This window comes from Lissotriton vulgaris, chromosome 5 (genome assembly GCF_964263255.1).
Source record: "Lissotriton vulgaris chromosome 5, aLisVul1.2, whole genome shotgun sequence".
Lineage (NCBI taxonomy): Eukaryota > Metazoa > Chordata > Amphibia > Caudata > Salamandridae > Lissotriton > Lissotriton vulgaris.
The window spans coordinates 472,649,611-472,665,457 of NC_141693.1; the positions used below are offsets into that span (position 1 = coordinate 472,649,611).

Sequence of the window (15,847 nt, forward strand, 5' to 3'; positions counted from 1 at the left end):
GCACAGTCGGGCAGAAGCGGCGAGATTTTGCACATTAGTAGCAAGGTGAGAATGGATTAGAATCAGATTACCCAAGCGTAAGCGGTAACGCGACTTCCACATTCCCGCTAAGGAGCGAGCATTTGATAAAGCTAAACGGCCCGTTTAACTAACCGCCATAATTCAACAAGGGTGCACGCTAAGACGTTAAAATCGACCATCTTTCACCAGTTGATTAAACTCGCTTAAAACACGCTTTTATTAACGCTTTTAGAACGCGCTACACATTTAAGTTAAACGTGAGTGAATAGATAGATTTAAACACGGTTCTATCACAAATTGTTACAATGTATACTTTTTCATTTGTTTGTAGACGTTCCCTGACGAAGGTGATTTACTCACCGAAATGCATTGGAACACATACAGGATTATTGCTACATGTTATGAAACAATAATGTGATATATTTTGAACCAATTGGAAATACAATTTATTTGAATAAGAGAACATTGTCGTTTGGAACTTTTTTTGGGATTAAAACTACAGCTGGATTAACAGCAATGAAAACTGGTGCCATGGGAGATACACTTATGGGCTCATAGGTGTGCTACAAGTTAGTATTTTGACATACACTCCAGGAGGGGAGTGATTCCCATGTCAGCACGGTGAAAGTTTTTCACAAACAGGCGGTGCACAACCCCTTTTTCCACAAGGCTAATTATTATTGCAACATGAGAACGCTCAGTGACTTTCTGTTTGTACATCTTTAACATTTGCTTATTTCCTTTGTTCCTTTTAAGTCTGTTGGAGTCCAGCCAGAGACTTAGGGCAGGTATACGACCATTATGATTTGTTGCGACTCGCAATTAGCGACTTGCAAAACGCAATGTACTAATGTGTCTCAGACACATTTAGCGATCTCCAGTGCGGCCGCAAATCACCTGCCTCATCAATATGCATGAGACAAGCCGCAATTTGCGACCCATTGGGAATGGGCTACAATCACTGGGGGGGGGGGGGGTGACCTGCTCAGGACAGCAGCCCACCATGTCTGTGTTTTGCTTTTTAAATAAAGCTATTTCTTTTCCAAATGCAGCCTGTTTTCGTTAAAGAAAAACCGGATGCGTTTAAAAGAAAAAGATTAAGTGTTTTCTTTTTCCGTTTCATTTTTTGCAGGCAGTGGCACTTGGGACCCCTTCCTGTTTGGAAATGACTTACCACCAATTTGAAATTGGTGGTAACTGTGATTGTTCACTTGTGGTCGCAAACAATCATACATCCCCCTACAACTTGCTACTTGGAAGGGACGGCCTTGGCAAGCCTCTTCCTAATAGCGACTCGCAAGCCCTATTTTGCAGTTTGGTAATAGGTTATCGACTCTCAAAATAGAATCTGTACATGCTACAACCCTTTTTAGCAGTTCCAAACGGACCGATTTTCTGTTTGCAACAGCTAAATACTGTTGTACATCTTGCCCTTGGGCCTGTAGGAAATACTGCAATTTTTTTTAAGGAAAATGCAACCCATCTCTAGAAGAGATTCTGGTGTGGCAAAACAAACAGATTTTGTTGCTTGCTTTGTGAAGAGGCACCGGACAGCTACAGATTTGCTCCAGTACAAATTTAACTGATTACGCATGAATAGCTTGTGCCTGGGATTCCCTGTACGTGCATTTTTGGCAAATCTTATTATTCCTTGCCCACGAAATTCGATGTGTATAACTTAATTCTTGACCATTACTGCAATGGTAGTATTCTGAACCGTCTGTTTTAGTCAGATTTTAGGAAATGCCCAAGTACCTTAGAGTTACGCAGCATATCTTTTAATAACAGAGAATGTGTCCTCTCTAAACGTAAATTAAACAAGCATTTGCGATGCAATAGGTCTCGCATATACTGGAGTTTGGGCTATTGGCATTGTAGATCAAAATGCCTTTTAATAATGTGTTGTTTTTTTTAACAAATTAATAAAAGGCATTGTCATTTACAATGCCAATAGCATAAACTCTCATGCGCTGCCAAGGCGAGACCTAAAAGTGTCCCGACATTCTGAGCAAATCAGTTAGTGCAAATGCGAAACCTATGTGAAATGTAGAGTACAAGAAACGTAAACATAGTAAAGTATACAGACATCGAAAACATTTAACAGAAGTCATGGTATATGGAGAAAACTAGAGCGGCTCAAATAAAACTTGAATGTACACAATTCATTTAGAAGACATTTTTAAAATGAATTTGATGACCTCTATGTCTAAAACGTATGCATCGTGTAGCAAGATAAATATTTGAAATAAGTAGAAGGATGGACAAGAACTCCTCTAAGTGTATTTTGTACTCAATGGGTAACCAGTTATCTAAAGCTTCACTGAAAAGCCGGTCCCGCTAAACCCCGTTAGTCAACTGAACTAGTTAGTGACTCTGTTCTACCAGCGCTGAGGGCATGGCTGGGCCAGCATGCAGACGGTAAGCAGTGTAGACCTACATCCCTTCTTTAAATCGCATCCTGAAACTGGGCAGTTTGAGGGGGAATTGCATTGATTTTGCTTCGCTTTTAGTCAAAGCTTCTTCTTGCTATGCCTTCAAATATCAACTTTCGACACTTAAAGTCAGCCAGCAGCTAAAAAAGGAAGAATGCGGGAAGCGCTGTAGCACGAAGCCTGTGAGTGGTGCCGGAGACACAGGAGGTTTAGTTATAGTGCGAAGACATCTGAGCATGGGCTTTAACAATACTACCTGCACTCGTCACATATGACAACGCACACCATGAAGCGGGCGCCGTGCGATTAAAACAAGTGAGAGCGAACGAAAACTGTTGTTAGGCGCCGCTGCTTCCGGACTACACAGAAGTTACTATTGGATCAACAGCTAGCAAGATAAGAACAGCAATGCCACAGTGAAAAGAATGGTGAGCGGTATGACAAATTACACGGAGTTCACCCAACATACAGATTGCTTTATGTCTCGCTGAGACAGCGCATGCCAAGGCGAGACTTAAAAACGAGTTTGCCACACTTTTTTTAAAGAATTTGGACACCTTCTTTAAAAATGTCTATAAACATTTTTCTAAAGACTTTTGTTATGAACACTTTCAAAAATATTTGTAAAACAAACTTTGTACATTTTTTCAAATATTTTAGTTTATGAATATTTTAAGTTAAGGTGATAACTCTACATAAATTGTAAAATAGGTTTGTTTTTGTAGCAAATTCAACTATTTACTGCAACAAATAGGTTATTATACATTTTAGAAAAATTTAATTATCAACATGAGAAATAAGTCATGCCAAAAATGTTGCTCTGCAAATTTTGCATGGCTCTGTTGCTTTTGAATCTTAGCTTGACTGTGCCCTTTCTAACCATGATTGGGTTGGATAGCTCTAGCTTGCTTATTTGCCATGGGCCTCCCTCATATATAAGAACTGAATTATCAATGCTGAGGTATTGTGAAAAAACACAGAACACGCAGCTGTGTTCGCAGCATGACAGGTGACTGAAGCATTTAGGAGAGTGGGCAGCACACATGTGAGACTTTTAGGCATTACCAAATAGGGGCTTTGTTAAAAAAGGTAGAATATAGGACTGTAGAGATGCATACCAGACAGAGTAAGAGAGCATTGGCACAGGGTTTATAGTGATGGGCTCTGACTTTGAGCTCTGACTTTGAAATTTAAATAAAGTCCCACATACTTCTTACAGGGGTGGCCAGTGCTGATGGTGCCAAGCCGTTCCACACAGTAGAGCTCCAGTTTTAGATTATTTTTATTTACATTTGGCAATTAAAACTGCTTTTACGGAATAGATGACGCAAATTCTGAGTTTTTTTTAATCAAAGTATGTCCTAGAATACGGCTGCTCTGTACTGTACAACGGAGATAAAACATATAGGAGTAGATACATTAGAAAATGAACATGATTGCAGTATATGGACTTTTGAAAGAGCTTTATTACGTAACGAAAAATACTGTATCCACATGGAGAATTGGATTCCAGAATTTTTAAAGTTTAATGTGGGTAGTGCCCCTTTGGAGGTGGTATGGGACGCATTGAAAGCAGGTATAAGGGGTGACACTCTTAGATTCTCCATTATCAACAACAAAGAGGAAAAACAAAAGTTAATACATTTACAAGAAAACCTAATAAAAAGGGAAGAAGACCTAGCTAGAGCGGTACAAGGTGGAGACAACTTAGAAAGGGCGGTAAGAGAGGTAGCTATTGGAAGGAACTTAATATCTGAAATATATACCACCAAAACAATCAGTAAAGCTGCAGCGAATAGAGAAAAAACCTACGAGCTTAGTGAGCGGGTGGGCCACCAATTAGCTACCCGTATTAGACAGCAGAACTCAGACAATATGATTAAAGCAATTAGAGATCCAATCTATGGACTAATTCATGACCCCAAAGAAATCAGGGAAGCTTTTAAGCGGTATTATTCGGATCTTTATACGGAGATAGGTAATTGCCAGGATAATATCGATAAATATCTTGAACTAGTTACACGGCCCAGCTTATCTCAATCGGATCAAGATATTCTCTCGGATACTCCAGATTGGATAGAAATTTTACTCTCAATAAATATTATTCTGTCGGGCAAAGCAACAGGCTTGGATGGAATTCCCGTCGAATTCTACGCCAAATTTAGCAACACACTGAAAGATATTCTAACTAATTTAGTGATTCATATATTTCAAGGTGGACGCCCTCCGGCATCTTGGGCCCGGGCGAAAATTATTGTTTTTGCTAAAAAAATAAAGATCCTACGGAACTTGGGGCATATAGACCAATCACACTAATCAACAACGATTCAAAAATATATTCTAAATTATTAGCCAGTAGACTGTCACCATTAATCCATAAAATGATATCTGTTAGGCAACACAGATTTGTCCCAGGGAGATCAACCACAGACCATATCCAGAGGGTGATCACGCTTTTTGACATGGCAGAAGTAGCAGGAGACCCTATGGCCCTGATACTGCTAGATGCAGAAAAAGCATTTGATAGGGTCTCCTGGCAGTATCTATGGACAGCCATGTCAAAAAGTGGGATCGGTGACGAGTTTATCAAAGCTGTTCAGGCGATGTACACCACTCCTGTAGCAGTGGTAATGGTTAATGGGGACATTTCAGATACCATTAAGGTGACAAGAGGTACAAGGCAGGGCTGCCCTTGCTCCCCACTATTATTTGCAATTTTTATTGATCCATTGATTTCGAGACTAGAAACAAACCAACTTATACAACCCAAGAAGACATGCAATAGTGAAACGAACACCTTGGCTTTTGCCGATGATATCGCAATAGTCACAGCCGATCCGAAGGAAGCAGTTAAACAAATGGAAAAAGAAGCGGAAAAATTTGGCACTATTTCAGGGTATAAATTGAACCAAACCAAAACTCAGATTATAATTAATAGTCAAATTAATTATTCGGATGATAGGGTGGTAGATAATGCATTGTATCTCGGTGTCAATATCACTTCCAATCTAAACAATTTAGTAAGCCTAAACTTGAACCCACTTCTAAAAAAGACTGAAAAAGCCTAACTAGCCTGCATAACCTGCATCTAACAATAATAGGAAGATGTAATCTTATTAAAATGATATTCTTTCCGAAATTCATGTATTTTTTTCGCACCATCTGTTTAAATTTCGACCCATCAATATTTAAAGATATAGATAATATCTTTAATCGCTTTATCTGGGGATATGGAAGAACACGTAGAGCCCAAAGATGTATTATCTTACCAAGGGAAAGAGGTGGTCTGGCGCTTCCCAATTTTAAAATCTATTGTTGGGCTACCATTATTAAATATAGTCGAGCTCTTTTAACCCCCAGGCAAGAGTCCAATCTAGACAGGTTAGTCCCAACCCCACAGGAACTCAAATCATTGGCAAAGAGACAAGCGATCATTTGTGGAGGCTAACATATGATTGCCATTTCAAAAAAGTGCGCTTTAAAACACTTAAGGGTATTTATATCGTCTGGAACCAAGTGCGAAAACTCTTGGGACTCGGTAGGTTCTCTTATTATACCACTCGAGATAGAAATATAAACCTTCCAGAGATTTTTACTGATCACTGTATGACACAATGGGCCAGATCGGGTATCACACAATTCGGCTCGCTATATGACTGTACAGGCTTCTGCTCTTTCGAATCCTTAAAAACTAAATTTGGGTTAGAACCGTGTGACTTCTATAAATATCTACAAGTTAGGGATTATATTGTTAAAAAGGGGGGTGGCAGTGTGGCCATGAATAAAATTCCAGCAATTGAAACAGTGGCGCGCACGGACAGGGTTAAAATTCGTGAAATCTATAAAGACCTAATTGTAAGTCTTCCAGATGACTTAGATAAACATATTCTTCAATGGGAATACAAACTAGATATAACAGAAACCCTTACGAAAAAAGCTCTAGAAATCTCAAATTGTTTATTAATGTCAACCAAACTACAAGCCCAATTTTACAAGACGTTCTTCCAACTTTATTATACACCAGACAGAATATCTAAATGGAGCACCGGTAAAAGCACATTGTGTCCTCGATGTGCGAAGCCCGAAGCAGATCTGGTACATATGCTGGCCACATGTCAAACCTTAAGTACTATCAGACAAGATATATCTATGTTTTTATCAGGAATTTTTGAGAGCACTATTGAGATCACTACAGCCGAAATAATACTAGGGGTAGATAGGAACACCAGACCCGCCAACATGCAGGGATTGCTGTTTATCTCTATGGCAGTACTTAGGATTTGCTTAACATCTGCATGGTTGGAGTCGTATCCGCCTACATTCCAGCAATGGAGGGCACGATTTTTAGCTACTTATAGCCTGGAAATAGCCATATATAAACATAAGGGCCTAAAAAAGAAAAGAAAAGGTCTGGAAATATGGTATCCAGTCAAACAGTGGATCGGCAGTTCGAATGTGTAATACTGGTTAACTGCTATATCAGAAAAGCTTCTTTCTTTTTTTAATTTTTTTTATCTGTGCTCTTCCGTTGCGTTTCTTGCTTATTATTTTTTTGTATTACCGTATCTATAATCTCATTGATTACATATTATTGTATGTATGGCGGGGTCTATTTTAGTGCTGGGTGGGGTGGGTGGGCTAGAACTGTGTAAAGATTTTCAATAAAGAATTGTTAAAAAAAAAAAAATGAACAGGAAACTTTTAGTGCGCCTCACTCTCTGGACGGTAAAAGGGAGATGACTCAGCCTATTCCCACCAGAGACTGACTGGGGAAGTTTGTATATGCTAACAGAGGGACACATTATAATTATACCATGCCAGTTACTCAGACAAGCACAATGTGTCTACTGCGCAACCAGGAGGCTGAAGAAAAGTGTTTGTCTGAAGCATAAATTGGCGTAATCAAACTACTCAAAAACTATAATTAATGAATAAGCCAAACTACCTGTGACAACCAGATTAACAAAATTAAACAAGAGAAGATAAGTAGAGATGTGAGGGAACACATGCAGCCACTGAAGAGGATCATTAACCTGGTTTGCTGCAAATGGAAAGCATGAATGAAGGAACAGAAAAGCTTAATACACAGACTGGTTGAAAAATATATTAGAAGCTGGAAACACAAACGCAGAAAATAGAATAGAGGAAAAAGAAAAAGCAGTAGGCATTTTGGATGCCCTAACCAGTCCAGTTTAAAATAATGGAGGACTTCTAGCATATAGCAAGATACCAGAAACTCAGAATTGTAATTTAGAAAAATGGCTTATGAACACTGCATCGATAACCTAGGAAAGCATGAATTCAAGAGCAGGGAAGTCTATCGGCAGATGGACTGGCTGCAGCCTCAGTTATTGGATTGAAAACTTGATTCCTACTGTATATATAGCTCTAGCAAATCCTTAGACTGTGCTAACTGGAAGGTCCAGATTGGAATGCTGGAAAAATCTTGGTTAGCAGGACTTGGCTCATAGTGCTGTGGCTGGCTAGCCATCACTCAACTCTTCCTTAGTTGGCTGGGTCTGCCTTATTACTCTTTACTTCTGTCTTTTAATGTTTTGGTAAGCTGGCAGAATCTCCATTTAAATTGTCTTTATTGTTTGGGTTTTTCCCTTCAGGCTGTTCTCAGTGATGCAGACAGTGGAATCCAGCTGACCTCCAGTGAACGGACAGACACGGAAGATGGCGAAAGCCCTGGTCTCAGCCTGCGGGCACTGTCCTGTAGCATGCGCACACCCTCTCCGCTCAGGAGACGTTCCCCTCACCGCAGCCGCTCTCCTCGGCGCAGTCTTTCTCCAGCTTTCACTGACTCAACCGTGGCTGCTGTTCAGTCAGCACTGCAGAAGAGGCAGCTGCAAGTGCAAGTAAATAGGGGAAGGGAAGAAAAATATATGTGGAAAGGGGTGGAACGTGGAAGTGAAAGGAACAAAGTCACAGGATTAGCGGGGTGAATAGTAGGCATAGACTGTGAAAGCAAGAAAGGGAACTGGTGTGATAACTGTGGGTTTTAAGGACTGAGTGTGTGAGTCCCGATGCTGTAAGCGTTGGATATGTTTGAGAGTTTGTAACAGATGATGAAAGCCAGGCATACCTGTGTGAGTAAGCTGGGCAAATCTTTTGATTATAAAGGTCTAATTGTGGCCATATGTGCATAAACGTCTGCCATGCAAGTGGCCTCAACCTGGAAGAATCTGGTGGGTAAAGTCTGAGTCAGCAAGAGTCTGATGTACGACTCCTGGATCATTCTGTGTCCATTATGCAAGCCTTGGTTCTGTTTGTGGGAGTCCTTGGTTGTATCCCTTTTTAGTGTTTTGGCCTTTGGTCACTTAAAGTCTTGTATAGATGCCATTGGTTTGAAAGAGCTTGGTGTTCTTTCCCTGCATCTATTGAAGTCTCTTGAGCTAACTCACTGCAAGTTTCAAATAAATGGCTCTTTTAGGGATTGCTTTTTAAGTGCTGGGTCTCCAAGTGTCTTGTGTTTGAGCCCTTGGTCTTTAATTGTCCAGTAAGTTTGGTTTGTTGGCATACAGTGTGCACATCTTGGATCTCTAATGGTCTAGTTTGTAGCACCCAGGTTTGTGTGGGTTTCCTACGTTATCTCTGGAGCTATAAACATTCCCTATTATTATTAATGGCAGTAATCAGGCAGGTAAAAATGTGTCTGAATTGCTTTTAATTGTATTGTTTAAAGGCCACTGATTCATTTAAATAAAACACATTTCTTTTGATGTAAAGTTTTCATCAAGTTTTGTAGCACCAATAGTGGAGCACTTACTTGTGGCACATTGCTGTGGATGCCAATTATGGTCACAGCAGTGATTATGGAGAAAGAGGCACTCTCCTCCTTTTTGGTGGTGTATTGCTGCCTCCTTTTACTTGTTACAAGTATTTGTCAGGCCCAGGAGTAGAATGGGCTTGCACGCTGCATCCGGGATATATATAGCACAGGCCTCCTCAAGCCCATCATTCTGTGTTACTTCACATACCCCTTATCTAGTGCCAGGGTCAACACATATAATACACAATACTGGGGTCTAGTGTACAAAATATATGGAAGGGTTCATAACTTATGTTCTGTGAAACATGTCATTTCTGAGCAGTGGACTGTAAGAGTCTGACATGCGAGCAGAAGGTAAAAGGGTAATTAAATATTTTTTATCTAGGAAGGTCTGGCATGAAACCTGTGTGTTTGAAATTGTTCGATTTAAACTATTTGAATCTGTAAGGTTCCAGTTTACAATTTGTGCATCTTTTACATTTCTGAGCAGGATCTGTGGGAGTTGAAGGGCTGCCTTGAGATTACGGGTCTGTGAATATGTGGTGTTTATTACTTAATTCACTGGTCTCTAAGCCTCTGCTGTCAGATATGTGTCTAATTCATCTGGTGTGATATCACTCGGAAATGTTAAGCCCCACAAATATAGGATGTGAGATTTATGGTTCAGTTTCCCTATATTGAAAGTCTTGTCCTATGTGTCTGGTGCAACATCTTTGGGTCTTAAGGCCCTAATATGATGTGTGGATTGAGGTGTGCGGGTCTGTTTGAGGCTGGTGTGAGAGCTGTGCCCCTGTGAGCACTGATATGAGTTTTGTGTGTTTACAGTCTCCATCAGTTTACTTATGATCTAAAATTTGCTCAAGTAGCAGAGAAATGTGTTTAGGTGCTATGGAATCCAGGACATAACAATAGCATCTGTAGGGTTTTTATTTTTCAGAGAATGATTTGCAGAGAGTTTTGATATTCACTGGTGGTGTATGGTAGATAATCTATCTGGTGTCTCGTCACAGGATATTCGTGGGCGGTATGAAGCTAGCCAGGGTCTCTTGACCTCTCTAAAGAAGCAGCTGAGTGAGAACGATCATGAACGACGATCCCTGGAGCAAAAGATCCTGCAACTGAAAAAAGAGGCGGACAGCTCATCGCTTGCTAAGGACGATGCCATCAGGGACGTTAACCGGTTCCGGTCCTCTGTTGACGTCTTGTGCAGGTACTACTGGGCCTAGATCTGTAAGGTAGTATGACCTGGTACTGTAGTGATGACATTTTTGAAATAGTAATTCATTAGGGTGTACGGTAAACGGGGTTACTTTGAAACGGTATTTTTCAACGAAGTGATGTGACACGGGAGGTTCTCCCAAATAAATGAACTTAAAAAATAAGAAATTCAGAGTTTAAACTCGGAATCTAGGGAAAAATGACCATAGGTATTTGTCAGAATGATGAAAAGAGCAAGAGTATGACGTTAATCACTATAAGATTAATCTTGAAATGAATAATGACCCCGAAAATAATGCATAGAGACAGTACTGCTGAGTCTGTATTGTGAAATTAACAATATTGGGTCTGTGGGGAGTGAGGGGTTCTGCAGATCTCCTTTTAGTTGGAGGTGCTGACACTTTAAAGGTAAACTGTATAGGACATATATAGTGTTGTTCAGAATCGTTATCATGCCTCCCAATGCAGTGCCCACACCCCATTTAGGATGATCTCTCTCCTGCTCTAATACTCAAACCCCTCATCATACAAGTTTCCAGGTTTCGAGCTGTACATTGAAAGATATAGTGCATATTTGTACCCAAACCTACACCATCCTCTCTGTACGGTTTACTTTACAGTATCATCCTTTGCAAAGCCTTGAAAACGCCCCAGGCCTGCGAGCCTTATAGGGGCGAAACTCATGTTGGCTGAATTACCAAACGACCCACCATGAAGTAAAATGGAGGGTCTAGAAGCGTGATGTTAAAATCACTAAAATTGGGGATCACCTTACTGGATATAATTTTCAAATACTTGTGGCTGCCTTTTATTTCTCTTTATGTACAAATGTACTTTGCAATTATTAAGAAGCAACCTAGACCTATGTAGAATTACCATGAAATATAACCTCTTATTTTTTGTGCATAATTTTATATTGATGTCACTTGTGATTCTGAACATCACTAATTAATCTGTACTATATCAATCAGACATTTCAGTCATACATTTGTAGAGCGCTACTCACCCGTGAGGGTCTCAATGCGCTGGGAGGGAGCAGCTACTGGTCAAACAGCCAGGTCTTGAGGAGTCTCCTGAAGGTCAGCAGGTCCTGGGTCTGCCGTAGGTGGATGGGGAGGGTGTTCCATGTCTTGGCGGCGAGGTGGGAGAAGGATCTGCCGCCTGTGGTTGTCCGGTGGATGCGTGAAACGGTGGCGAGGACGAGGTCAGCGGAGTGGAGCTGGCGGTTGGGGGTGTAGAAGGTGAGTCGCTTGTTGAGGTTTGTTATACAGTTTAACTTTAAAGTGTCATACCTCAAATCAGTTTTCTAGTTGATTTCGTCATGGAATCGAGGGAACTACCCAGCACGGGGGTACGGTTAGACATTAGTAAATGTACTATTAAGCATCTAATTGACCATCAGGGGGATTATTGGAGCCAGTTGTACACCCTCTCTACCTATAAAGAACTACTTTTGGGTCCCTTGGCGGATCTGCTTGGGTGCTGATGGATCTGTGAGAAGATCCCTGCAGATGTTCTGAGTCTTTATAGACGGCTTGCAGAGCAAATGCCTAATATGTGGTGATATCTTTGCAGGCCCTCATGTGTTAGTGGGAAGCTCTGTAAAGACAACTCTGGCTAGACAGGCACACTGTACAGGCAGGTCTATGTTTATGGCGGGATCTGTACAGGCATTCCTGGAAGTTGATCACTGGAGAGATCTACACATGTACTATTGGAGATGAATGCATGTTTCTAAAGCGCTTTGTGACAAAATAGTTTCATGACGCTAATGTATTATCAAGAACATTATAATATAGCTGACAATTTATTTTAGAGAGGGTGCCCGAGAACATTGTAACTTTTTCTATCAGGATTTAGAGACAGTGACATAAATGGTGCAGTGTATCAATGCGGGGCAAAGGACATGAAAAGGCTGTGTTATCCTGCTTCTGGATTTTCTGGAAAAGCTATGTGTTCTTTCTACAGTGAACTCTACAGTCATGCAATTCAACTAGGGATGCTCCAACTTTTTAGATTTCTCTCGAAAGAACAGACTTGTTCGCATTCTTGAAGTTGCTCCCACGATAGGCCAACTTTGTGGTTGAAGTCCTCTGCTAAGTCGAAGTCTAGAAGTAAACAGAGTGGGACTTAATCCCCATCCCACCACTCTCTAGCTAAAGAAGAAGCGTGAGGGCGTCATAGGTCAGTTGGACTTCATCTGGAACTCCGGTTGCGGAGCTGATTCTGCATTTAGTCCTTGTGCACACACCAGGTTTCCCAGGCCATTGGTGATGCTTCAGCACATAGTAGCCTTTAAGGAAGCCCTATTGCTGATATTTGGTACTCTTCCGGCTCCCTCTAGTATAGCTTCAGGCCCTAAGGATCTGCAGGGGCTCTCAGTTGGGTTACCGCCGGTAGATCTGTCCTTAGTAGCATCAAACCCTTTTGGCCTGGCTCTGGTACAGACTTCCACCCCAGTTCTATGACCTGCATCGCCCCTCCTTTATCGACACAGTACCACTACCTCCCGAGGAGGGTCCTGGGCTGTTTCCGATATCTGAATCCCGAATCGACTTCAACACGATCTTGACCAGTGTTGCACGACTAAATTACTAAAGTGCGGCCGATCTCCAATCAGCGTGTTTCTAATCATATGCCTCCACTTGTGCATATGCTTTCTCAGAGGTTGTATTACCTTTTAGCCTTTGATTCCGACCAAAGCGTGCCACCAGCCAGAGATGATACTGGGAATGTTGAGGATTTACTCCCTCCTTATGATGATGACAATTTGTTTGTGAACTCACAAGAGATCAGTAGGCTTAACATCTACCCCTAATTACTTTTTGATCCTTCAATGGAGTAGAGTGCCTTTTCTGTTGTGACAATTTGTTAAACAGCTGAGATATTGGACCTCTAACTGCCCTCTGTTTAGGTTAGGACAAACGTCCTTATGGAAATCTTGCAGTGTGGGCAACCACATCCGAACCCTTGCTCCCGTTCAATAAAGTCCTCACTGACACCGTAATGCGCACCTGGTCAAGGCCCTGACCTTGCTTTCTAGTGAATAGGCAGGTGGCTACATGCCACAGATGGCACCTGGCGACCCTGATCTCCTCACTAAACTTCCAACTCCAGTGAGTCTAGTTGTTCAGGCTACATCAACAAGGCAAACCCCAATTTATTCCCGATAACTCCTCCGATTACGGGAGTCTAAAAAGACTGAGGTGTTTGGACAACAATTGTTTCCTTCAGCTAGCCTAGCATTTAGATCAGTCAATGCAATTTATTTTTCGGGCTGCTATACGCATGGCCTCTGGAAACATGGGCAGTGAGATCTTGCCGGCAGTCGACGGAAGACCTTAGAGCCTCATGTGCTCAAATAATTGAGGATGGTCAAAATGCAGTCAAATATGTGTTTTGTGCTAGCCTTGATACTACTGATTGCCTGGGAAGGGTGGTTGGCACCAGTGTGGTGCTCCATTGTCATGCCTGGATTCACTCCACAGGATTCTCTGGAGATGTACAGGCCTCTCATGGATATTCCATCCGATGGCTCATGCCTGTTCAGCAAAAAAGATAATTCTGCCTTCGAATGTTTCAAAGAAAGTAAGGCTCCAGCATACTCCCTCAGTCTTTTGGCCCATGCCAAACAGTTAATTCACCAGTTTAGGGATTTCTGAGGTTACTCCAGGGGGCTGGTGTATAGACAACATCAATCTCCACAGCCTCTACGGTAACCACCCCAAACCTTTTCGTGGCTTGGGATGTGAATCTGGCAGGCAATGTACAGGCCACCATCAGCACCAGCCCACTTCCTCTGCGGCAACGTTCATCAGGCCGGTTTAGTTTGCCATAAGTGGCGTGCAGTCACCCAGGACCCAGCACTTTCTCCCAGGGTGGTGATCCATCTCATCTGGCAGATGGGTCCTCCAAATCGTTCAGTGCGACTATGTTGCTCCCTTTCTTTCTGCTCTGCTGACAATCCCCCCAAAGCAGATCAACTCTCAGTGAAGAATCTCTGCATATTGTTGGAAGAAATGCTGTAGATTCACACACACCCACCCTCCACCCCGAAAGCCAGTGCTTGATACAGATATTTTCAGCTTTCAAAATTACTTATATTATATGCATGGGCACTATCTGAATTTAACCACTAATCCATACCTACTCTCACCTGATGTGTGGACAACAATCTAACAATGGAGTTGTGCACTTGCACGTTCATAACCATAGGAAGAGTCACTGAGACCTCATGACTCGAAAGACATCTTGAAACACAAATAAGCTGCAACAGTCTGAAACCAAAGCTAGGTGGCTGGAGTATGCAGAGCATATGAGTCTACATCAATACATGCATCAAGCAGATGCGTATAGGTAAGGTAATTTTATTATGCATAGTTAATTAAAACCAGTGCGTATAGGGCAAGTAACATAATCCTTCAATTATGTAGGCCGCTGGGGCAAATTTGTGGCCGGGTCTGGATCCAAAAGACAGACTTTTTACAAGCCAAACCGTCATATCTTTTATTGTTTGTTTTGTTTTTGTCAAAGCCAAGCCTTGCACTGTCCACTATTAAATGTTATTTATCAGCCCTTTCTTTTTTTTTGCGATTGCCGGACTAGCAGTCATTAAAGGTTTGACACATTTTCCCTCCCAAACCGTTAATCCACAATGAGACCTTTACTTGGTGTTTCTTGCGTATATGCCCTTCAAGCTAATACTAAGCTGCTTTTTGCATCTTTTAACCTAAAGGGCTGTCTTCATAATCGCAATCCCTTCAGCTTGTACTGTGAGTGAACTTCAGGTATTATTGGTGCAAATGCCATACACCACCTGTTTTCCAGACATACTGGGGCTGAATACTCAGATGATCTTTTTTTTTTTACAGAGTTTTATATAGCACGAACTTGACTGGAATCGGGCATCAGAGCACTTTACATACCACCAGTTGCATTACATGAGAACACATTCATTTTTGTTAAGCATGGGGAGATTAAGTGATTTGCCCAGAATCACAGGATGTTCAGCGTCATTGTCGAGACTCAACCCCAGTTCCCCAGATTCGAGGTCGACCGTCCTATCAGTTAGGCCAACTCCTCTCCCTTGCCAGAACTCGTGACTCCTTTCTGCGTTGGGCAGTGCAGCATTCTCCCAGCGTACTTTGGTTCTTCTCGCTCCTCAAAAGAAGAGGAGAGACTCCATGAGTTGGACAGCAAAAGGTGCTTTCAGCTTTTACATCGATTATACCAAGGACCATCAAGTGGACAGTCAGCTTTTTGTTGAGTTCTGTGGGGTGGAGAAAGAGAAGACTCGCCACTAGGACTTAGGCAGCTGTCAAGATATGCAGCTTTTACAGATCAGGAAATCTGCAGCTCTATTATCCTGGTGAGTCCCAACCCCTCACCAAGCCTTGGGGGG

General features: G+C 41.8%; 1 protein-coding gene across 3 annotated transcripts in view; it reads left to right on the forward strand.

The window, feature by feature from the left end:
• The window catches only part of CROCC (ciliary rootlet coiled-coil, rootletin), a 463,946-nt gene that overhangs the window by 143,083 nt on the left and 305,016 nt on the right, over nt 1-15,847 (forward strand). For all 3 annotated transcript variants that reach the window (XM_086921919.1, XM_086921920.1, XM_086921921.1), the window contains 2 exons: nt 8,069-8,314; nt 10,239-10,438. In XM_086921919.1, coding sequence (XP_086778045.1) covers nt 8,069-8,314; nt 10,239-10,438 — 446 coding nt within the window. The remainder of the gene's footprint in view (nt 1-8,068; nt 8,315-10,238; nt 10,439-15,847) is intronic.